The sequence below is a fragment of the Staurois parvus genome, unplaced genomic scaffold (genome assembly GCF_062004578.1).
Source record: "Staurois parvus isolate SC_StPar_1 unplaced genomic scaffold, SC_StPar_1.0 ptg000108l, whole genome shotgun sequence".
Taxonomy (NCBI): Eukaryota; Metazoa; Chordata; class Amphibia; order Anura; family Ranidae; genus Staurois; species Staurois parvus.
The window spans coordinates 493349-519790 of NW_028317904.1; the positions used below are offsets into that span (position 1 = coordinate 493349).

At 41.3% G+C, this 26442-nt stretch overlaps 1 protein-coding gene across 1 annotated transcript in view; it reads right to left on the minus strand.

Moving 5' to 3' along the window:
* Positions 1–965: 965 nt before the first annotated feature.
* The window catches only part of LOC149467478 (protein kinase C and casein kinase substrate in neurons protein 1-like), a 110094-nt gene continuing 84617 nt past the window's right edge, over positions 966–26442 (minus strand). Inside the window, exon 10 of the mRNA XM_089671588.1 lies at positions 966–1793. Coding sequence (XP_089527714.1) covers positions 1678–1793 — 116 coding nt within the window. The 3' untranslated portion in view covers positions 966–1677. The remainder of the gene's footprint in view (positions 1794–26442) is intronic.

A 26442-nucleotide genomic window follows, 5' to 3' on the forward strand; every position in this document is an offset into this window, starting at 1 on the left:
GTTGTTTATACACAAGTCTCTCCCTCATCTGTAATACTCGGCGATTGCCGGGTGCCGGTGGGAAATCACCGGCCAGGACCCGGTGATTGACAGCAGAGTCTGCAAATGGTGGCGCGGATAGGACGCGCGTGCGCCCTCTACCTGGAACTGCAAAATCACGTACACATATGTGCCGCCCTGTAGCAGTATTTCTGCTATAGGGTGGACGGCAAGCGGTTAAACAGGGCAATTTACATAAAATGCGCACTTTTTATGTGCGGTAACACTATTTATTTTTAAACTAACACTGCTCAAAAAAAGAGAAAAAGTATGTTTATTTTAGTTTTGTTATATTTAATTGTTTAGGATTGTGAAAAAATGTCATTGTCGCAAGACAATGTTCACAAAAAGTTATTGTTATCTTAAGTAATGACAAAGTTATTGCTGAATAAACAGGTTCACAGCGGAAATGTAAAAACTGCTCTGGTCCATAATGGGTGAACAGGTGTAATAGCCAAAGTGGTTAAGGAGCAGGGCAGCTGCATCCTTAACAACCGATGGCTCATTTAGCTGTCAGCGGGGTTCTCCTGCTGACAGATGAAGTGTAAACAAAACGGTTGCCGGCGGGTATCGGTAAATGGTATCGGCGAGTACAAAATAAAAGTATTGGTATTTGTACTCACTGTAAAAAAAATCGGTATTGGTGCTACCCTAACTCTGATGCTCTGGGTTGGCGGGTCGGCAAGCCCAGATCGTGATCAACAAGTTGCCGACCCCGGGTATGCACTTCCCTGGTTTGAGGTCAAGGGCCACATCAAAGGGCTCCAAGGGCCACAGATTGAGCACTCTTGATTTAAAGCAATAGAGGCTTAGCTTTCCTAGCCTATGAACTGTTACGCAGTGGGCTGATGTCAAGAGAAAATCAGGTACCTAAGTTTGTTCTACCTTAAAATACATTGATTGATTTTTAATGAAGACATACTGTATCCAAATATTAATCATGTTTTAATTTATGCCTGGAGTTTATTTTCAAAAGACCAGCATCAAATGCATGACTTGACGCTCATCTATACAAGCACTTAGAGATTTTTGTTAAATAGAAATGGAACACATCTTAATATTCAGGAGTAGCAGAGAACATCAAATTAATTTGCACAGGAAAAGGCACAAAGAAATATATCGAAATGTCCATAGGCACATTGGTTACTTAAGCATTTCAAGCCAAGTAGAATTAATCTGAGATCATTAAGCATAGTTTGGTGTGAATCTTCCTTACAACTCTGGATTGGAAGAGCATTTTACTTCAGTTATACAGCAGGAACTGCTGAAGACTGGCAGTACCGGAAACCCAGACTGTTTAGGGTCAGCCATGAGGGTGTTGCCATCGATATAATTGCCTTTTATTGCTTTTTATAAGTCCATACAACTTCACTTTATATACAGTATATATACCTTTGCCAGTGTCATATGTTTTATATAAAGAAGTGGTAGAATTGTTTTCTTAATCAAGCTGAACGTTGCAGACTCCATCTTGTTTTTTGCTTTTGGCCGTGCAGGTTTCCCAATTCAGCCCAGCATTTAAGATGGGGGAAAAAGTTCCTTTATGGATTATTTTATCCTGATTCGCACAGTCCCTGTAGAATTGACTGTCCTCTTCGTATGACACGTACTGGTTTCCACCTGTACAACAACCATTCTCTATCCAGAAATAACTTCAACATAGTTGGCAGGATACAGTCCAACTTGGCCACGGTCTGTAACGCCTTTGCACCAACCTTGTTCATCTTCATCTTCGATCTTTGTGAGTTCATCACCTAATTAAGGAAAAATATAATTAGTGGTGGATGGTAATAAAAAGCCAGTAATGCAAGATCGACGCAATTCGTAGGGACATCGCCACTGCTCAGACTTCCACCCCACCTAGCATCCCTCACTCGAAAACCCTCTCAACACTCCACTCCTTCGACCTCGCTACCACTGAAGAGGTCACTAAGGTCTTCTCTGAAGCTCGCTTTACCACCTGCCCCCTTGACCCTGTCTCCTCACAACTCCTACGATCACCCTCCTCCTCCATCGTACGCTCCCTCACTAACATCTTTAATCGCTCCCTCTCTACTGACACATTCCCCTCCCCTCTGAAGCACGCGCACATCACTCCCATAGTTAAAAAACCCTCCCTGGATCCCACCAACCTGAACAACCTTAGACCCATCTCCCTGCTGCCATTTACATCCAAACTCCTTGAGCGCTTAGTCTATAATCGCCTGAGTTCCCACCTCACCGACAACAACCTCCTTGATCCCCTACAGTCTGGCTTCCGTTCCCTACACTCAACCAAAACTGCCCTACTCAAACTCACCAACGACCTGCTAACCAGCAAAGCTAATGGCCACTACTCAGTGCTCCTACTCCTCGACCTTTCCACGGCTTTCGACACGGTGGACCACCCCCTCCTCCTCAAAAAACTATACTCTCTTGGCCTCGGAGACTCCGCTCTCTCCTGGCTCTCTTCCGATCTATCACAGCGCTCCTTCAGTGTTACCTATAACGCTGCCACCTCCCCCTCACTCCCCCTCTCTGTTGGGGTCCCTCAAGGTTCTGTCCTCGGGCCTCTTCTCTTCTCCATCTACACCTCCTCCCTTGGCCAACTGATACACTCCCACGGCTTCAACTACCATCTCTATGCCGATGACACGCAAATCTCTCTACCCCTCGCCTCACCCCTTCAGTCTCCGCCCAAATCACTAGCCTACTGAACTCAAATTAAACCTTTCCAAAACCGAGCTCCTAGTTTTCCCCCCAGCCCGCGCCCCCCCCGACTTCTCCATCACAACCAACAATGCCACCATCAGTCCCTCCCCTCAAGCCAGAGTACTAGGCGTCATCCTAGACTCCAATCTGTCCTTCCAGCCCCAGGTCCAATTGCTGACAAATTCATGTGGACTCCACCTCCGCAACATCTTCAAAATACGTCCGTTCCTAACCCCAGAAACTACTAAGCAACTTATTCACTCCCTTTTTAAATCACGATTTGACTACTGCAACTCCCTCCTCACCGGCTTACCTCATCACAGGCTATCCCCGCTTTAGTCTATCCTGAATTCTGCAGCCAGACTCATACACCTTACTAACTGCTCCGTATCCACCATCCCCCTCTGCCAATCCTTCCACTGGCTTCCGATTGCCCAACGCATAAAATTCAAATTACGAACATTGACGTACAAAGCTGTTCATAACACTGCCCCAAACTACATCATCGACCTGATATCCATATACCACCCAAAACGTACTCTCCGCTCCTCACAAGACCTCCTACTCTCTAGTTCCCTGGGCTCCTCCTCCCATGCCCGTCTCTAGGACTTCTCCAGGGCTTCCCCCATCCTCTGGAACTCACTACCCCAATCCATCAGACTGTCACCTACCCTCCTCACCTTTAGGCGCACCCTGAAAACACATCTCTTCAGGGAAGCCTACCCCGACCTCACCTAATTGCCGATCTCCTCCACTCTTCCTACTACTCCATCCCCCACAGCTATTTCCTCCTGTACCACTATCCCCTCCCTCCTAGATTGTAAGCTCCAAGGAGCAGGGCCCTTGAATCCTCATGTATTGCACTGTATTGTTACTGTATTGTTACTGTACTGTCTCGTGTACTGTCTCCCATTGTAATGTACAGCGCTGAGCAAACTGTTGGCGCTATAAAAAATATTGTATAATAATAATGTAGAGTTGAAGGAAGGAATATAGACAATAATGTGGCCAGCAAAATATGGTTAGTATCAAAGACGTTCTCCCAAGAACAGCATAGAGGATCTCTATGGTAGATGTTGATGACAGTGTCCTTGAGGCAACAGTGGTGAGACCTACTGTCAGTTGTTGTACAATGTCAAAGGCCAATGAAGAACACCAGCGACCAGTGCACTTCTGGCTTGCACTTCTATGCCATGCAATGAATTTCAGTCCCCTCCTTCTCAAGCCCTTTCAATAAATCAATGGATATTTATACAAAGTTGAGCGATATCATATGCTAATTAGGCAAGTGGGCCGAGTAGTACATTTAATTATGTATATTCAGGACAAATTATATATATATATATATATATATATATATATATATATACACACATATATACATATACACAATCACCGGTCACTATACGAGGTACACCTGTTCAATTGCTTGGTAGCACAAATTGATAATCAGCCAGTCACATGGCAACATCTCAATGCATTCAGGAATCTAGACGTGGTGAAGACGACTTGCTGAAGTTCAAACTGAACATCAGAAAGGGGATTTAAGTGACTTTGAACGTGGCATGGTTGTTGGTACCAAATGGGCTGGTCTAAGTATTTCAAAAACTGCTGATCTACTGGGATTTTCACGCACATCCATCTCTAGGGTTTACAGAGCATGGTCCAAAAAATATCTAGTGGGTGGCAGTTGTGTGGATGAAAATGCATTATTGATGTCAGAGGTTACAGGAGAATGGGCAGAATCGTTCGAGATGATAGAAAGGGAACAGCGACTCAAATAACCACTTGCTACAACCAAGGTATGCAGAATACCATCTCTGAATGCACAACACGTCGAACCTTGAAGCAGATAGGCTACAGCAGAAGAAAATCTTTTAGCCGCCTCCCAGCCGCCATATAAGGAAATGACGGGCGCAAGGCGGTTCTCTACTTCTGGGAGCACATCATATGACGTCCCTCGGACATAGTGGATCACCAATCAATGGAAAGAGCCGAAGATGTCGGCTCGGTCATGTGATCAGCTGTGTCCAATCACAGCTGATCGCATGTAAATAAGGAAATGCCGGGCATTTCTCTCCTCACGAGCTGTAACACTGACGGCTCGAGAGGAGAGGAGAGCCGGTAATCGGCATTCCTCGGAGGGGACATGTACACTGATCATCAGGGCACTGATGATCAGTGTAGCCCCAGCAGGACCACCTGTCAGTGTACATCAATGCCAGCTGTCAGTGCTCATCAATGCCACCTGTCAGTGCCACATCAATGCCACATATCAGTGCCTACCAGTGCACATGAATGCCACATATCAGTGCCCATCTGGGCTGCCTTTCAGTGCCACCTATCAATGCCAGTCAGTGCAACCTATCCATGCCGCCTATCAGTGCCAGTCAGTGCCGCCTAACAGTGCCAGTCAGTGCCGCCTAACAGTGCCATATATGAGTGCTGCCTTTCAGTGCCCATCAGTGATGCCTGTCAATGCCTATTAGTGTCACCTACCAGTGCCTCCTCAGTGCCCATCAGTGCCACCTATCAGTGCAGCCTATCAGTGCCCATCCCTGCAGCCTCATTAGCGCACATCAGTGAAGGAGAAAAATCACTTATTTACAAAATTTTATAACAAAAACTAAGAAAAAATGTTTTTTTTTCAAAATTTTCAGTTGTTTTTGGTTTGTTTAGCAAAAAATAAAAATCCAGAGGTGATTAAATACCACCAAAAGAAAGCTCTGTCTCAAAAAAATCATAAAAATTTAATATGGGTACAGTGTTGAATGACCGCGCAATTGTCATTCAAAGTGCAACAGCGCTGAAAGCTGAAAATTGACAGGAAGGGGGTATAAGTGCCCTGTAGACAAGTGGTCAACCACATGCCGCCCAGCCACTGTAGAAATACGGTGGCAGGGCGGCACGGCTGGGCAAAACCACCTTTTAAAACGTGTGTTTTCAAAACAGGTAGGGGGTGCGCATGAGGCGCGTCGCCGCCCTACCTGTCCCGCCGATCACGGTCGTTACCGGCTATGTCCCGGCGATTAGCGGCAATCACTGACAGAGAGCACAGCTGCAGTAGCTGTGCTTTCTCTCAGTTCCCTGACAGCTCCTGACACGCTGATCGGGACAGAACAGTTTATCTGTCCGGATCAGTGTGTCTCCGTGCAGTACACACCCCCGCCCCCTAGTAAAACACTCCCCTCACACAGTTACCCTTTCAGTGAATAATAAAGTTTACCCCTTCCTCCCCAGTGCCATTAGTACAGTGTCAGTGTTTTTTTTTGCACTGATCACTGTATTGGTGTCACTGGGGATGTCAGTGACCCCAAATCAGTTCCCCCCCAGTGTCAGAATGTCCGCCGTAGTCCCGCCATAAGTCGCTGATTGTCGCCAATACTAGTAAAAACTAACAAAAAAATAATTCCAGTATATATACCGCCAATTGTAAACTCTATAACTTTCACGTAAAACTATTTTTTACACGTATTGGGATTTTCTTTTAGCAAAGATAAGTCACTGATCGCCGCTATAAGTCGCTGATCGCCGCCATTATTAGTATAAAAAAAAATTAAAAATCCCAATATCTTTCCCGCCATTTGTAAACGCTATAACGTTCACATAAACCAATAATTTACACGTATTAGGGTTTATTTTAGCAAAGATGTCACAGAATACATTTTGGCAGAAATTTATGACTAAATTTGATTTTAAATTTTTTTTTACTGGAAATGTTTTATAGCAAAAAGTCCAAAATATTGGTTTTTTTCCTCAAAATTGTCAGCTTTTTTTTTTTTTATAGCGCAAAAAATAAAAAATGCACAGGCGATCAAATACCACCGAGAGAAAGCTCAATTTGTGGGAAAAAAAAGGAGGTAAATTTAATTTATGTACCATATTGCATGACCGCGCAATTGTCCGTTAAACTAGCGCAGCGCTGTATAGCAAACAAATGGCGTAGATTGCAGTATCTATACCATAGTTTGTAGACACTATAACTTTCACACAAAGCAATCAATATACACTTATTGGATTTTTTTTACCAAAAACATGTAGCAGAATACATTTTGGCCTAAATTTATAACTAACTTGAAGTTTACTATATATTTTTTATAGCTGAAAGTAAAAAATATTGTTTTTCTTCAAAATTTGTGGTCTTTTTTTGTTTATAGCATGAAAAATAAAAAGCGCACAAGTGATCAAATACCACTGAAAAAAAGCTCTATTTGTGTGAAAAAAAGGACGTAAATTTCGTTTGGGTGCAGCATTGTATGACCGCGCAATTATCAGTTGAATTAGTGCAGTGCCAAGTAGCAAAAAGAGGCCTGGTCATTAAGGGGGGTAAATCCTCAGGAGTGCAAGTGGTTAAACAACATGCTTGGGGATGCCTGAAAGTGATGATAAACCTTTATTCCTTTATTTTCACCTGGGGATCTGGCCAGTAACACACTTCCTGTCATAGGGTGTGTCCTTTCTGGATGAAGGAGCAACAGAGACTTGTGCAGTTCGTTTAGTTCTGAATTGAAATTCGGAAAAATTGTCCATTATTCGGAGATTCAGATGTATCCGAATTACAATAGTAACAAATTTAAACGAATCCGAAATAACAAAACTAAATTTGCCGAAATTCGAAAACACATTCAAAAACCAATTCAAATTTGAAAATCAGAATAGAATAAAATAGAACGAACAGAAAATAAAGAAATAGAAAAGAACAGAAAATAAAAGAATAGAATAGAACAGAAAACAATAGAGGAAAAAAGAACAGAATAGAAAATAAAAGAATAGAACAGAATACAGTAGAAAATAATAGAGTAAAACAGAACAAAACGGAATAGAAAATAATAGAATCTATTAGAATAGAAAATATTATAATAGAAAATAAAAGAATAGACAAGAATAGAATCAATTAGAATATAATAGAAAAGATTAGAATAGCAAATCAAAGAATAGAATAGAAAACAATAGAGTAAAACAGAGCAAAATAGAACAGAAAATAAAGGAATAGAATAGAATCAATTAGATTAGAATTGAATAGAAAATCAAAGAATAGAAAAGATTAGAATAAAGAATAAAAGAATAGAATAGTATAGAAAAACATTAGAATAGAATAAAATAGAAAGAATATAACTGCCTTCTGAAATTCAAATTATGAATAGAATGAATCTGAATTCAAACAGAATACATTAGAATAGAATACAAAATAATAGAAAATAATAGAATAGATTAGAAAAGGCTAAAATAATTTACAAAAAATTGTGAGCTCCGCTATGGTGACATGAGTAGTGATCAACAAAGGCACTGTGAAAATTTTGCTGAAATACAAATTTACAATATGGTCACGCAATTCTTCATATAGCTCATATACCATCAAAAACACATTTGGAATGTGGATTATGGATTGTAATGTTAGAATTATTGAATCAGAATGGTTTTTGAATCCATTAGAATTATTTTTGAATTTTATTAAAATTATTTTCGAATCGCTTGAAATTTCGAAATTCGGTTGAATTCGAATAAATGAAACAAATTTCGAAAATGTAACTGAAGTGATCAAACAAAATGAAATTTTTCAAATAACAAATCAGAAAAAAGCAAAACAAAATGAATTTTTTCATTTTGCACATGGCCAGTGTTGATTGAATCCATCTGGTTGAATTGGAGATTCTGTGTCCTTCATGCGAGTCTGATCTTTGTATTGAGGGTCAAACTACAAGGTCAGAGTACACCTTTGCAGGATCCGGTGGAGGATTGGTGTCACCCAACCTGTGTTCAGCTTATTGTGGTTTTTGCACCCAGTGCACCGATTATGTCACAGACTTTGGCTGGCTTTGGACACAATATTTTCTCACCATTTATTGTGCATTTTACTATTTACTGTGTCATCTTAACAAGCTATCAAACATAAATATATATATATATATATATATTTATTGTAAATGCAATAACTACTGGGGATTGTCCCAGAAAATACATCTTACATAGATAAATAAAATATATATATGTTTTTGATTTGTATTTTATCTATTTACATTTGGGTTGTTGTGGAGGGGTATACTTTTTTGGTAGCTTCTAAGGGGTTTGTAGTTTAATATTCACGTAGGAAATATACAAGGTGCAGGCATTTTCTCTTCTCACATCTTAGATGGTATATAACACCTTATATAGGAGGGGATATGGCCAAATGGGTTCCATACTACATATGCTATAGTCATGCCGTAAGAAGCTATTGGAACATGCGATTCAGGCTTTTTACTGATGGTACAGGGTGTATTACAAAAGCCAATCCTGAAATGGCAATCTTCAGTATAGGCATAGACAACTTCTTCCCTACTCTAAGGCCCCTCATTATGAATGTCATTTTTGCAGATAGATTAACCACTTGAAGAGCATGTCTTTTCTGAAACTTTTTGTTTACATGTAAAAAAATCTTTTTCTAGAAAACATTGTATAATTTTTTTAAGTGGAGGCCTTAGAAAATAAAATGGTGGGTGTTGCAATTTTTAATGTCACACAGTATTTGGGCAGCAGTTTTTTGTTTTTTTAGGAAAAAATACACTTCAATAAATTTGAATGCATAAAAATACAATATAATACCTAGCTGTTTGTTAAAATATAAAAGATGTTACACTAAGTAAATAGATACTAAACATGCTATCACAAGATGGACAACATCCCTTGTGATAGCATAGGCAGTGACAGATACTCTTTGCTGAGAGATCTGGGGTCTGTTAGATTGGTTTGATTCTATGCTTTTCCCAAACCAGTAATTGTTTGTTTGCAAATGGGCAACCGTAAATGACTAAATACTTGTCGTTTCTGGTTTCTTACACCATAGACATGATCATCCCGGTAAATGCACTGAAGCTGTGGCATAATACCTCCCACTGACACCAAGGATGGGCAGTAGGCCTCCCACTGACACCAATGATAGGGGTCCTAGGGATTATTCCTAACTTTTCTATCATTTGTGGAGCAGAATGTAGAATATTTACACGATTTATGCACTGAGTATATCATTAGATTTTATTAATATAATCCACAATTAGACATGTGCGGTTCATTTTGTTCTGAATCAAATTAATTTTTTCATTTTTCGGATGTATCAGAATCCAGAATTACAAAAATAATGAATTTAAACAAATCTGAAATAACAAAACAAAATTTGGTCGAAATTAGATTAGAAAACAAATTCGAATTCAAAAACAAAATCAAACAAACATTCAAACACAAATTTAAAGCAGAGCACCACCCAAAAGGGAGAGTTCCACTTTAAGGATTGGTCCCCTGCTCCCCATAAAGGATTGGCACATTTGGGGAGCGGGTACCTGGAATTGACAGCTAACCGCTCCCACTTCCACTGTGATCGTCTAGGTGATCGGAAGTGGAAGTTGTCATCCCCCTCCCTCCCCGTAGTCTTCTGGGACACATGACAGGTCCCAGAAGACTATGAGATCATTCACAAAGAGCAGTGCTACCCACACTAGCGCAGTGGGCTCCTGGCTTTGAAGCCGCAAGCTGCCACAGCCAGGTACCCACATTGAAGATGCCAGTGCCGGGAACGCAGGGTGGCTGGCAAAATGGGCTGCAGGGAGGACACCACGGGATCATGGAATAGGTAAATGTACATTTTTTAAAAGTCAGCAGCTACAGTTTTTTTATTTTTTTGTATTCTCACTGGAACTCTGCTTTAAACTCAAATTTGAAACCAAGAATACAACTAAGTAGATTCTAGAAAAGAAAATAAAGGAATAGAAAGGAATAAAAATAGAATAGCAATTAGTAGAGTAGAAAAAAATAGAGGAAAAATAAAAGAATAAAAACCAAAATAATAAAATAGAATGCAAAAGAAAAGAATATAATTTAATAGAAAAGAAAAGAATAGAATCAATATTTTATAAAACAACAGAAAAATCAAATAATAGAATCAAAAAGATTAGAATATAATAGAAAATCAAAGAACTGTCACTGTACCAGCGCCCCATCAACATTTGTCACAGTGTACCTGTGCACAAAAAATATCTCCAACAGTGCAACAGTGCACAAGATCTATGTGAATTGGTATTTGTGAGCTACTATGTGGTATTTAAATGTATAAATAATTAAATAAATAAATTCTAACACCTAATGCAGTGGTGCATCAACACTAATACACATACCCATAAAACTGTGTCAAATTGATTAATAATAAATAAAATATGTGTCACGCTCCACCTACTAATACTAACTTGCAGATTGAAATAAACTGTGTTTAAAAATCCTTATAATTCCATATATTCAATGTGCAAACAATGTGCAACACTAGTAATAAAAGTGCAATAATATGTGCAATTAGAGCAAGAAATAAATATAAATAAATCAATGTAATAAGGTGAAGCTGTGCTAAAAGTCCATATAATTCAAGAAAACTTCATATATATACACCTATGTGCAAAATGCAATCAATGTGCAATAAATTCAATTGTGTGTGCAATTATAGCAAAAAACTATTTTATAAAGATATGCAAAAAATATAAATTATACCAAATTAGAAAAATTCATAAAAAAAAATTATAAATATATATATAGTCCACTTAGTGATATACATTTTGCTGTGCTGAGATGTGCTCACCTCACTTATAGCCAAACCGTCAAGTAAGGCTATAATAGCTTTTTTGTCCTTATCTGGACAAGATAGTATTTGCCATACTGGAATCCTGTATAGAGATGATGGTGGATAAACTGTGATGATACCCTTCTCCCACTGGGGGTCTCCTGGACTCACTTCTGGACTCAATGAGCCTATGTGTAGGATGGATGGATAGGGTTTTCTCCCCTCGTCCTGTAGGGGTCTGTATACTGTCTCCACCTCTCCTCTCTATTCCTCCATATTTTTGGTTATCATGAAAAGAAATATATACACATATTGCCTTATCCTTTTATAAAAATGAATTTATTAAGGCTTCAAAAATGCACACTCACATGTAATATAAACAGATATAGCTTTATATATATGTATTGCCTCAGTGTGTGCTCATGCACACTGTCTGTACTCGCCGTAATGCAGTTCTAGATGGTGTTGTGATGTCAGAGCCCCTCCCCTACGCGTTACGCCACTGGCGTAATCACCCTGATGAAGCCATGTGACCCAGTGGCGTAATGCATAGGGGAGGGGCTCTGACGTCACGACGCCATCTAGAACTGCTTTACGGCGAGTACAGACAGTGTGCATGAGCACACACTGAGGCAATACATATATATATAAAGCTATATCTGTTTATATTACATGTGAGTGTGCATTTTTTATAAAATAGTTTTTTTACTATAATTGCACACACAATTGAATTTATTGCACATTGATTGCATTTTGCACATAGGTGTATATACTGTATATGAAGTTTTCTTGAATTATATGGACTTTTAACACAGCTTCACCTTATTACATTAATTTATATTTATTTCTTGCTCTAATTGCCCATATTATTGCACTTTTATTACTAGTGTTGCACATTGTTTGCACATTGAATATATCGAACTATAAGGATACAAGATCTGTCACAGTGCTCCAGAAAACCACTGTAAAAGTGTACCAGTGCACCACTGTACTACTAGTGTCCCATGAACTTCCTTTCTGATTTCGCAAAGATATGATTGAATTCAAATTTTTTTCCCCCTTATTTAAGCTGGCCATACACGTATTTTTGGCCAAGAATATTCATATGAAAAGACGTACAAAAATTCTTTCCACATTCAATAAATGGAGGAATGTTGTTTGAAAATTGTCTTTTGTTTTAACATTCGATCTTAAAATGAATATAATTTCTGAACGATAACCAAATACATTGAGCGAAAATTAGTTTGATTGAGAAAATTTTCCTTCCTGCCCCATCTAATTTTCCCATCACTGCTGTTGAAAACAAACATCGATTCGACCCCACTAACGATTAGAAAATAAAACGAATATTCTTGAAAGGTAAATTCTCAAATGAAAATCTATACATGTATGGCCAGTTTAACGATTAGAAAATCAAATGAATATTTTTGAAACTAATATTCTCGGCCGAAAATCTACATGTATATGGCCAGCCTTAAGGCCTCTGTTTTCAGAAAATATATAATGTTCTGGGGGTTTCCAGTAATTTCATCAGCAAAATGCAGATTTTTAGATGCATGGAAAAAAAAATGAAAAGAAAAAACGCTCTGGAGGGAGTTAATATTGCTATCACATTATACACAAAATTTTGGGTATAAATAGTATTTGTTCTCATATTTCTGCAACTTTTGTTTGCCAGTCCTATGACATAAAATGTTAACTTCATCCCTGCCTATTGTAGTTGATGATTCTCATCCCACTCTCTCCTTTTTTTAAAGATTGTGGTTTGCTATTCTTTTCCTATTCTTGCTCTCACTCCATTTTTATCATATCTATATATACAGAATCTGCTTTAGAGATGACTTCCTGTCTGGGAGCATCCCTTATATTATTATAGATTTCCCTTGCCTTAAAGTGTTACTAAACCCAGGACCCTACATTCACTAGATCTGATCTCCCACAGTACACACAACATGGAAATACAATTATTTTAGTAAATATAAACTGCTAAATACCTTTTCTCATCAGCAGTATATAGCGGTCTTGTGACTAGTGTCCAGCTAAGGCTTGTAGGAGTATTGTTCATTCTTCTCTCACTCCCCTATGAGATTGCAAAACCCCTGCCCCTCTCTCTGGACAGCGCTGATTGGCCCTGTGCTGATCACATGCACCCTCCCAAGAAAAAAAAAAACTCTCTAGCAGTACACACCAAACTGTGCATGTGCAAGGTATCCACGAGGCTCTGTTCTATCAGGAGATGAAATGAGGAACGTGGTAGAAGTGGTGGATCAGAGAATATAGGATCAAACATCTTTTTTACACAATGCAGAGGATTAACCCCTTAAGTTCCACCGTAAGTATAACAAGCATGCTTCACTACATATACAGACTGATTTTACTATTGTGGGTTTAGTAACACTTTACCATTTGCCCTCCTGAGGATTTACCCCCCTTCCTGACCAGGCCATTTTTTGTGTTACAGCGCTACATTACTTTAGCTGACAATTTCCATGGTCATGCAACGCTACACTCAAATGAAGTTTATGTCCTTTTTTTCCCACGAATTGAGCTTTCTTTAGGTGGTATTTGATCGCCTGTGCGGTTTTTATTTTTTGCGTTATAAAAAAAAGTCTGACAATTTTGAGAAAAAAAACAATATTTTTGACTTTTTGCTATTAACCACTTGCCTGCCAGGCACTTATACTCCCTTATTTACCAGGCCAATTTTCAGCTTTCAGCGCTGCCGCACTTTGATTGACAATTGCGCGGTCATGCAACATTGTACCCATATGAAATTTTGATCATTTTTTTCTCACAAATAGAGCTTTCTTTTGGTGGTATTTAATTGCCACTGGGCGCTTTACTTTTTGCGCTATAAATAAAAAAAGTGCAAAAAATTTGAAAAAAAAAAAAAGTTTCTTTGTTTCTATTATAAAATTTTTCAAACAGGTATTTTTTCTCCTTCACTGATGTGCATTGATGAGGCAGCACCATCAGTGCACTGATAGGCGGCACTGATGGGCACTGATAGGCAGCACTAAAGGGCACTGATAGGCAGTACTAATGAGGTGGCACGGATAGGCGGCACTGATAGACAGCACTAATGAGGTGTCACGGATAGGCGGCACTAATATGCAGCACTGATAGGCGGCACTGATAGGTGACACTGATGATGGGTACTGATAGACGGCACTGACTGGCATCACTGCTGGGCACTGACTGGCGGCACTGACTGGCACAACCCCTGGGCACTGACTGGCAGCACTGCTGGGCTGCACTGGTGGGTGGCACTGGTGGGCAGCACTGGTGGGTGGGCACAGGTGGGTGGCACTGGTGGGCACAGGTGGGTGGGCACAGGAGGGTGGCACTGCTGGGCACAGGTAGGTGGCACTTCTGGGCACAGGTGTGTGACACTGCAGAGTGGCACAGGTGGGTGCACTGCTGGGCACAGGTGGGTGCACTGCTGGGCACAGGGGGGTGATCTGCTGGGCACAGGTGGGCGGAGTTAGTGGGCACACTGCTGGGCACAGGTGGGCGGAACTTGCGGGTGGCACTGCTGGGCACCGATCATCAGGGCACTGATCATCAGTGCCCTGATGATCGGTGCCGATCCCCGCTCTGACAACTGCCGGTTCTCGGCAGTACTTTCCTCACGATCTGACAGCGTGAGGAAAGCGCAGCCGAGAATCGGCACTTGCATTTCCCTCTGATCAGCGTGTCATTGGACACCGCTGATCACGTGGTAAAAAGCCGCTGTGATTGGCCTTTTACCACATCACGTGATCAGCTGTGTCCGTCGGACACAGCGATCACGGAGATCTCCGGGTGCGCGCCGACTGGGGCGCGCAGGAGAGCGCGTTCTGGGAGGACGCCATATGACGTCCACTCAGAACTGGCCGGCCGCAGTGAAGCCGTCATTCGGCTATCTGCGGTCGGCAGGTAGTTAAACATGTCCAGTAAAAAAATTTGAAAAATCTAATTTCATCATAAATGTAGGCAAAAATGTATTCTGCAACATGTCTTTGCTAAACAAAATCCAAATACGTGTAAATTAATTGGTTTATGTGAAAGTTATAGCATTCACAAATGGCGGTATATATACTGGGATTTTTTTTATTTTTACTAGTAATGGTGGTGATCAGTGACTTATAGCAGGACTGCGGCGGACATTCTGACACTGGGAGGAACTGACTTGGTGTCACTGACATCCCCAGTGACACCAATACAGTTATCAGTGCTAAAAAAAAAGCGCTGACACTGTACTAATGGCACTGAGCAGGAAGGGGCTAACACGAGGGGCGATCAAAGGGTTAACTGTGTGCTGGGAGTGTTTTACTAGTGGGCAGTGTCTGTGTGCTTCACTGTAAGCACACTGCTTTCGATGGCTGTGCTGTGCACAACCATCCAAAGCAGTGTGCCTGAGCTGAGAGGGAGGAGAACTGTTCTCCACCCCGTTGGAGATCCTCAGTAATCACTGGGCGCCAGCGAGTAATCACCGGCCAGGACCTGGTTATTGACAGCCATGGCCCCCTACCCGGAAATGCAAAATCTCATATATATACATAATTTTACGCACTCGTGCCGTGCTGTAGCAGTATTTCTGCTATAGGATGGTCAGGAAGCGGTTAATGTCAAGGGCCATAGGTACCTTATCTAAGCTTCTGAATGTTTCTAGTTCATTTATATTAATCTGGCAAGGGTTTGGTGTACTAGGCTTGGGCCTTTACACCAATTATTTTCTTTTGCTTGGCCAACTTAATTGCTGGTCTATGTAAATTTCCTCTTTTGTCTAGTATCATTCCACCTGTATTTCCCAAAGAGTGGCGGTGGCAGACAGACTTTGTTTAAAATGTCCATAGTAATTAGGAAGCATTTTGATACTCTGCTGAAAAAAGGCATAAAATTTACTGTAGCTGTAATGTACAGGGTTGGTGATGATCCCCCTCCCTTGTGACCCACCCATAGCACTTTTTGGTGTCTGCTCGAAGTTAATAAACATACTGTACATGGTGTGTGACAGATCCAACTGCGACAAGGGGCTTTTGGAGGAGACTGCAGGCTAGCCTATTGCCTACTGACCATGGTCCTGGCATCTGAGGAGTCACTATTTTTTGGTGTATGCGGGCCTATGGAGCAGTTTTCTTTGGATTCAAGTCCGTGTCTCCCCAAAAGACACAGGGAAACCACATGGTTTTTTTGATCATGTGGTTTCCCTGCAGTTCCCGCACCTACGATCATGCTTTGGGCTGAGATGCGTGAGCAGAGTCAGCTCTAGGCTTTGTGAGACCTTAGGCAAAACTTAGACATGGGGCCCCACTCATGCCCATAATGGAAAAAATAATTCAAGCAATAAAATTAACTGGGGGATGGGTAAGGAGACCACTGGCAGGGCAGGAGTGGAGCTAACAATTTAGGTGTACTGTAACTTCTGGAGATCTCTCGCAGAACCCCGGTTGAGAAACACTGCATTAGGCAAACTGTTGGCACTATATAAATCCTGTATAATAATAATATGTTCCATGTCATATGTAGTGCATTATTTTATAATAATGAAAAATGGTAATGAAAAAAGATTCAGCTGATTATCCAACAGTCAAATCCTACTGTGCTGCTCTCATCTGTTGAAATTTGTTACTATTATGATTCGGAGATTTGGATACACCCGAATCTCTGAAAAATAAAATTTTCATCTGAATTTTGATTCCCAACTAAACAAATTGTATGTCTAAGCATAATATTTGTCATTAGGCTCCATGCATACTGGGTGTTTTTAACCACTTGCCCTCGAGAGGATTTACCCCCCTTCCTCGCCAGGCTATTTTTTGCGTTACGGCGCTGCGTTACTTTAACTGACAATTGCGTGCTCATGCAAAGCTGCACCAAAATGAAATTTACGTCCTTTTTTTCCCACAAATTGAGCTTTCTTTTGGTGGTATTTGATCGCCTGTGTGTTTTTATTTTTTGCGCTATAAGCAAAAAAAACCCGACAATTTTGAGAAAAAAACTATATTTTGGACTTTGTTATTAAACATGTCCAGTAAAAAAACTTAATAAATCAAATTTCATCATAAATTTAGGCCAAAATGTGCTCTGCTACATGTCTTTGCTAAAAAAAAAAATCCCAATACGTGTAAATTAATTTGGTTACGTGAAACTTATAGTGTTTACAAATGGCGGTATAGATACTGGGATTTTTTTTTCCCTACTAGTAATGGCAGTGATAGGGGACTGTTAGCGGGACTGCGGGAATGCTTTTGCTCAAAAAAAGTAAAAAAAAAACCCAGTTTGCCTCGATTTGCTGCGTTTTTCAGAGTTAGAGCGTTTTTACAGCTAAAAAACTCCGCTAGAAACCCACTAGTCCTGGGTTTTAAACGTCCCTGCCAAAAAAACATTGAGTACAGTCTATGTATGCATGGAAACATAGGATAACATGCTGGCTGTAGCAAAAAATGTCAAAAGCCAAAAACAGCCGCTGTAAAAACATCCAGTGTGCATGAGGACTTATTGATAACAAGTATTCTTGTGTGGTAAGGTGTATAGGCTAACAGGCAAGTGAGTCAGACACCTCGGGTAAGGTCAGATAGAAAAGCAGCAACTATTGAAATTGTTTGGAAGTTAAAGGATACTGTGAATAACAATAAAACAACTGTAAAAGTTACAATAAGATGACAGTGCAAGCTAGAAGAATCCTGGAGGAACAGCTTAAGGCCCCTTTCACATGGGGCAGACTCTGCTTGCTCAGCAGGGGATCTGTCAGCTGATCCCCTGTCTAGCAGGCAGATGGCAGGTCTATATCCAGTCTGCTTATACAGAGAGGACATGGACACAGCCTTCTCTCCTCTATGGGTGGTTAGATGTAAACAGCCCAGATGGAGGGGAATGGATCCACATCTGTCTGTTTTCAGCGGATTGGATGTAGGTGGGCGCAATGGACACATGTCCATTTACACCCACCCATCCATAGAGGGGAATGGAGGGTCCGATTGGGTCCACCTAAAAAAGGGACATGTGGACCCAATCGGACCACTAGTGTGAAAGGGGCCTAAAGCTAGCACAGAAAAGCTACAAACTGGCTGACACTGGGCTGCCTTCTTCTAAACTGACTTGGGGAGCTGATCAGCTGAAAGAATAGATAGAACATAGGAGAAAGGAGCCTAATGTAGTAAGTGTGGTTTCTTAAGATGGATATAAATACAATAAATAAGCACACAGTCGTAGAGCTGGGCTAGGCATGTTTCCATAATGGTAACTCCAGAGCCAAGGTGGATGGATGGCTGTTTGAATAAAGGATGCAGAGCTGCTTGGACGCTGTGACCGTGAATGCTCTAGAGCCGTTGGGCTCAGTAGTGACTGGAACCTGCCATCAGAGAGAGCCTTACTCACCTGAATGCACCACCGTGAGGCTTGATAAAACTAGGAGTAATCTACTTCATCAGCTTGTGCAAGTTTCCAGGCTTCACTGATCCCTGTCCCAGTGGCACTGCAATATCAGTGGTCACAGTGTCCAAGCGAATCTGCATCCTGTGTTTATACAGCCACTCCATCCATCCACCTCGGCCCTGGACTTTCCATTATGGTGACATGCCTAGCCTAGCTCCATGTCTGTGAGTGCTCTGTCTGCACCCCTCCAAATGTTGTGCCCGGGCCGTCTGCAACGGCTGCCCCCGACACACTACACCACTGAGCTACAATGGCTGCTAGAAAGGTAGACAAGATCAATTTTTTACTATGTTTGGGTGCATCCTCAATGGATTGGTTTAGAAGGGCTTGCCAGGGGGATTTTTTAAGATTAATCTGTGTCAAGGTGTAATTAAAATTATAAATTTGATTCAAAATATGTTGATCTTTGGATATGTCCAGCATATATATTGTTCTTGTTTGCACCCCGTGAAGTACTTAGGGGAAGCACTTGGAGCAAAAGAAGTTATTTATGTGGGTACCATGTACCATCCTAATAACACTTTATATTTTGCTTCTATGATTGAGGTGTTTATATAGGCCATAAGGACTAGCTTGTGCAATTCATTGGGATCTAGATCCTCATCCAAATCTCATTCCCATCTTGTCATATAAGGCAACTTGTCAGATTTCGAATTAAGTAATGTATACAGTATACTACAGAGATGTGACCTGGTATCTTGTTGATATTTTTACAGAAATATTCTCACTTGATTATCTAGTACAGTACTTTATGTGTTTGTTTTTAATTGTTGCCTCTGCTGATTTGTCTTATTATTCTGCTAAACCTTCAGTACTGCTTGGACCAAGAAGAAAGCGGGACCCCCCCCCCGAACTTGTCCTGAAAAATTAACTGTTGGTGTAAATAAAAAAGTGTCATGGGCAGTATTCAACTGTGTTGTTGCAAGTGCACTAATAAAGCTAAAATAACTTGTAACTTGGCTACAATAGCCACTTCCCGCCAAAATTGCAGGGAGGTGACGTGTATTTCTGGAGTGCTGTTTATAAATGTCACTCAAAAAAAACACACACGTAGGTCTAGTGCACCCATGAATGAATGTGATCTGATCCATCACCGGAAAGCTCAGATCACAGGCACAGTGTACAGAGCCAATCGGAGTGGCCCTGTACTATGTGATCACTGTAATGACCAATCACAGAAATCACAAATGTACACGCACTGGTGTTTACATCTGAGAGCTCTTCCTCAGTTACAACTTAGGCATTAAGGAATGAATGAATCATTCATCAGTAGAACATAGTAGCAGATTCATTGTATTGATTTGATTTTGGAGTTGTTTTTAACCCTTTTATCACTTTCCTCTCCTGTACATCCCAGCTCCATCCTGTCTTTGCATGTGATCTGTACATCACCACCTTCTCCCTCTGTATATGACCTGTACAATAATTATGTGCTGTATTTAGTGCGCCATTACCAAGCACCGTGTTTTAGCCACTTCAATATTGGCATGTTTCTTCATTTAAAAAAAATTGTGTCAAAAAATGAGATTACCTTGGGGTGCCTATTTTGCAAAAAAGGGAACTTTGGCTTAATTGAGTCACTTTAATGTGCAAATTAATATACAGTACACAGTGACATATAGGATTTTTAAGGCAGAAGAGAGCCTTTTGGTCTCTTCTGTCATAACTGCTTCTCCTTGCTTATATCTTTGCAATATGTCTAAATAATGAATTAGTTATTTTCCTTCTCTTTTGACGTTTAGTTATCCTGTATCTCTTTAAAACATATTTGCATCAATTTCATTAAATAAAAAACCATTGTTATGGCTGAATGTAATTGTGATTTTAAAAAGTGTATTATTAAATTCCTTGTAGCATTAGGATTTTATTATATGTGTGATTTTATCTTTAGTAATTGCTTTTCAAGCATATATATAGACATAATTTGATAGATCATAAGCTGAAGGGAAGTCAATGAAGCATTACATACCAAAATATAGTATGCAAATAGGTTTCTTGTTGTAGGCAACATTAAATGTGTAAAGTATCTTTTAAGTATTTTTTGAGTTTTGAATTTCCTGGCACTTTTAGGCCTCATGGTCTCTCCTATACGCCTTTCTCCTGGCAGCAGTGTTTTCACATGTTCAGGCATGTTTAGATGCATCAAGCAGTTAGGTGCTAATGCATTTATTTGGCCAGAATAATAATTTATTTTGGTCATTAAAATGAATTGCCCTCAAATGCTAAACGCATGTAGTGTTAACTCACCTCAAGCATTTTTTTCTGCCAAAACACTGTTGCTCCTGAATGTGCTGGCAGTGTTTTGTTTTTTTTCTTCCTCTAAATGCCCCTGCTTCTAAACGCCTATGTGTACATGGACAGATAGGTTAACATGCAAGAGCATTTATAGGCAATATAAAAATGCCAGATGCCCTAACAGCAGCGTTAAAAAAGTCCAGTGGGCATGAGTCCTTAAAGTCCCATTGTCTACAGCAAAAAAAAATGTATTTGTATAGACACAGTGTGGTTTTTTTTTTTTGTTTGTTTTGGGGAGAGCAAGGAAGATTTAAAACCCTGTCAGCCTATTTCTGTTGTCTCTGTCCCACTGGAGAAAATTCCCTTCACTTCCTGTTCCAGAGACACAACAGAACGTGAGAAAAAGTCTCTAAAGTCAGAGGAATTCCCTTCATTTGTCATGGCAATATGTACCCTGACTTTTTGTCCTGGTGTGGTGGATTTGATGGCATCGGTACCTATGATTGCTATTGTCACAATACTCTACTACAATTATCCCAATGGGGCATTGGGGTGATGTGTTAGCTGCTTCCATACAATGAGAGACCTCTGCGAGAAACATTGGGAAAGTGGTGTAATAACTATATCAGATATTTGAAGCACCACACTGAAATGTTAAAATCCAAATGGAGACTTTGGTTCCAAAAAAATTGCTGCATTCATGAGCTGCTGAAGCGGGTCAGGACTTTTAGTGCACAATTAACCTGATCCCATTTCCAGCTCGAGTCCTCCAAAAACCATTTTGGTAAGCCCTAATGGAGGGGGCACGCTGAAGCCCCTGAAACATGTTAGCTATCGAGTTCACTACATGTTTGGAATAAAACCTTCCGTTTGGATTTTAACATTTTGGTGTGGTGCTACAAATCTTTGATCCAACTATTATACCTTTTGTTCTAGTGAAAACTCTAAAGTATAGAGTTGCCATTATTTCTCATTACTTTCTGTCTTGGTGAAAATGGTCACCAGAACAAATAAGGTTAATCAACCCAGTGAGGATGAGAAAACATCTGGCTATACATACACTTACTATATATATATTTTATTTACAAAAAATATTGTCTTTTCAACTGGCAGCTGTGGCATCCCTTTTCTATATGGCTAGACTACTGATAACCATGTATTTATACAGTCTTAATAAGCAAGAAAATAATTTTAAAACAAACATTCACTGACCCATGTAGCTACAGGTACCGTGGAACAATTTATACTTAAATCCCAACTCCAGTTATTAAAAAAATATTTAAAGTTGCCAGTTACTGCCAGAGTAATGTGAGCATTGACCTTAAACAGTTGTATAAAATCAACAGTGTTCACTTTAACAGAAATTTCCTCAGAAATTGCAGAAGTAATGGTAATAAATTCCCCAATCAGAAATATTTCTCATCAGGTTAACTTTCCCAGTATGCTTGGTTCCCCACAAGGTTGCACAAGGAAATTGGAAAAAGAAGGGGTTGTTCATACAGTTTTGCATATTCAGCATCCGGTGAAAAACTCTGTGTAAGTTCCACAGAATGGTGATTAATGCTGATGCTGTATAAACTCATCCATAAATAGTAATATAATTACTAATTACAATTAGATTGTATTGTGTGTGTCCGGCTTGAAGTCTATGATTTTCTTTTTCTTCCCCAGCAACATATACTTAATGTTCCTCCAGTCACCTATTGCTTCCTTCAGGCATCAGGAGCTGAGAAAATACTCAATATTCCTATTATGAAGGCTCACATGACACCATGGCCCTGATTCACTATTGGGCGTGGGCGCATATTTATGGGCTTAAGCCCAATTTTCATGGGCGTCCGTCCATTTTTGACCCTGCAACCTAATTCACTAGTGAGCAGAGCCCATAAGCAGACGCCCAATCTAATTCACAAAAAGACACACGCCCGGAATCAGACTCACAAAAGCAGACTTGCTAAGAAGCACGTCTAACACCATGAAAAATCACTGTAGAGACATGTTCACTTAGAAATTTGCTTTGCCAAATATCAGGACTTCACTTTAAACAATATCTGCTATTTCCAAAAAAATTAAGAATGTGTTAAAAATCGTTTTTTTCAAGGAAATCGACACAGTAAAAATCTAGATGCCCGTGCAGTGTCTTTGGCAGATAGAACTGAGCATGTGCAGAACACCTTTTAGTCCTCTGCCATGGGCGTTTGCTTTTTAGCCACTGACTAATAGTGAATCTGATTGTGGATTCCTCTGACAGCCGACACTCGGTCGCGACTACTATGTTTAATAAACAGCATTAAGCATATCTTCATGTAATCGAATTAGATTTCCTTCGTTTTAGTGATTATATTTTTGTTTCTTATCCTTTATAATTATTTCTGTTATGATTTTACTTATTTTGAAGGTCTAGATAAAATTTATTTTGAAAGCTGAATGTAAAAATAAAGGTCCGCAATAAAAAAAAAAATAAATAAATAACAGCGTGGGTCCCCCCTCTCATCCATACCAAGCCCTTCGGGTCTGGTATGGATATCAAGGGGGAACTCCATGCTGAAATTTAAAAAAAAAACAGCGTGGGTCCCCCTCAATATCCATACCAGACCTTTATCCGAGCATGCAGCCCGGCAGGTCAGAAAAGGGGGGGGGGGACGAGCGAGCGCCCCCCCCCTCCTGAACCATACCAGGCCACATGCCCTCAACATGGGGGGGGTGCTTTGGGGCAGGGGGGCTCCCCCCCCCAAAGCACCTTGTCCCCATGTTGATGAGGACAAGGGCCTCTTCCCCACAACCCTGGCCGGTGGTTGTGGGGGTCTGCGGGCGGGGGGCTTATCAGAATCTGGAAGCCCCCTTTAACAAGGGGGCCCCCAGATCCCGCCCCCCCCCCCTACGTGAATGATTCTGCGGTACACGGTCCGCAGACTCATTCACAAAAAAACTAAGTGTGGTGTAAAAAAAACACAGTACAGGGTCTTTGACAAGTCCTTTATTAAAACAATGTCCCCCGAAGTAGATCCAACGTCAATCACGGCGGCGGCGGCAGGGACCCGAAAAAAGAAAAAAAAAAAAAGCTTCCGCTCCAGTCCGAGGCTTCCAGCCTTGTGAAGAAGAGGCTAGCTGACAGTTCTTATATAGGTATGGGGCGGGGCCAGCCGGGCACATCATCCCCGCCCCTTACCTATTTGAGAAATGTCACCCTGTCTCTCCACTGAGGCTAACTAGCTGAATGCAGGAGACAGTCTGACATTTCTTATATAGGTATGGGGCGGGGCCAGCCGGGAACAGCAAGCATGTGACATGGGGCGGGTCACTCAGATGATGTCCCCGGCTGGCCCCGCCCCATACCTATATAAGAACTGTCAGCTAGCCTCTTCTTCACTAGGCTGGAAGCCTCCGACGGGAGTGGAACTTTTATTTTTTTTTTCGGGTCCCTGCCGCCGCGATTGACATTGGATCTACTTCGGGGGACATTGTTTTAATAAAGGACTTGTCAAAGACCCTGTACTGTGTTTTTTTTACACCACACTTAGTTTTTTTGTGAATGAGTCTGCGGACCGTGTACCGCAGAATCATTCACGTAGGGGGGGGGGGCGGGATCTGGGGGCCCCCTTGTTAAAGGGGGCTTCCAGATTCTGATAAGCCCCCCGCCCGCAGACCCCCACAACCACCGGCCAGGGTTGTGGGGAAGAGGCCCTTGTCCTCATCAACATGGGGACAAGGTGCTTTGGGGGGGGGAGCCCCCCCTGCCCCAAAGCACCCCCCCCATGTTGAGGGCATGTGGCCTGGTATGGTTCAGGAGGGGGGGGGTGCTCGCTCGTCCCCCCCCCCCCTTCCCTGACCTGCCGGGCTGCATGCTTGGATAAGGGTCTGTTATGGATATTGAGGGGACCCACACTGTTTTTTTTTTTACATTTCGACGTGGAGTTCCCCCTTAATATCCATACTAGATCCGAAGGGCTTGGTACAGATGGGAGGGGGGACCCACGCTTTTTTTCTATTATTTATGCAATAAAGGGAATTATTTTACATTCAGCTGTCAGTGGGGAACCCCGCTGACAGATGAAACATTAACTCATGGCTGTCGCTCCTACAATCCCGCATGAGTTATGTTATCAACTCATGCGGCGTTTTAGTAGTGAAAACCAATGCAGCGCTCATGTTTCAGCTGTCGGCGGATTTCCCCACTGACAGTTGAATGTCAAAGTATTGCAGGGATTTAGAAACAGTTCTTTAAATAACTGGCGTGGGGTCCCCCCTCCCATCCATACTAAGCCCTTCGGGTCTCGTATGGATGTTAAGGGGTACCTCCACGCTGAAATTAAATAAAAAACAGCATGGGGTACCCCCCAAAATCCATAACACATACTTATCCGAGCATGCAGCCCGGCAGGTCAGGAAAGGGGGGGGGGGACGAGCGAGCGCCTCCCCCCCTCCTGAACCATACCAGGCCACATGCCCATACCAAATTATTCAAACATTTGTAAACAGACCAATTAACTGAAATGGTTTGGCATTTGTACCCCAAATATGACGTTCCCTGAGGCGTTGGTAAACCGAGGTACGCCTGTATTAGTATTGCAATCCTTTGTATTGGGATACATAGAACCAACATACATCTGAATTGGCAACATAGCACAACATTTGTGTCACATTGGAGATATCTGGCTAGTTAAACTGACCATGCCCAGGGACCTAGGATTGATTCACAGCACAGAAATACAGGCTGGGTTAGCAATGTAGCTCCGTGGGTTAGTGGTTAGCACTGCTGCCTCACAACTCTAGGGTTGTCGGTTCGAATCCCAACCCCTGCGAGGTAGTAGCATGATCTCCGTGTGTGGCTGTCTTCACATACATGTTCTGGCAACATCTTTGCATTCTGTCTAAATGATCCCTAAAATGTGAATTAGAATGAGGCCTTGTCTGTTGAAACACCTTCAAAGCTGCACCTTATGTGAATGTCATACAATGGTATAAGATAAGGGCCTGAATCACTAATAGATTTGATAATGATGGTTTACACTCCACCCACTTTTGTGAAGGATTTGGCAAGCAAAGAGCTGACAGAGAGAGAGAAGAGTGAGACGAAGAAGAGTGAGCGAGAGATACATATGAAGAGTGATAAAGAGAGACATTCAGAAGAGTGAGCGAGAGAGAAGAGCGAGCCAGTGAGACGAAGAAGAGTGAGCGAGAGAGAAGAGCGAGCCAGTGAGACGAAGAAGAGTGAGCGAGAGATACATACTGAGGAGTGATAAAGAGAGACATTCAGAAGAGTGAGCGAGAGAGAAAAGACTCGGTTGGTGAATCCACACATCAAACTTGTCACAAATCCTGGCGTGCATTTTTCCCCCAAATGCATAGCAGACCCTTATCCCAGCAGGCAGGTACCGCACGCCTTCAAAGATTTATTTCCTTTGTTGATTTTCCTGCTTCGCTCACACTATATGCAATTGAAAATTACTCTTTAAGTTGCCAATTTTACTGTGTTTTCT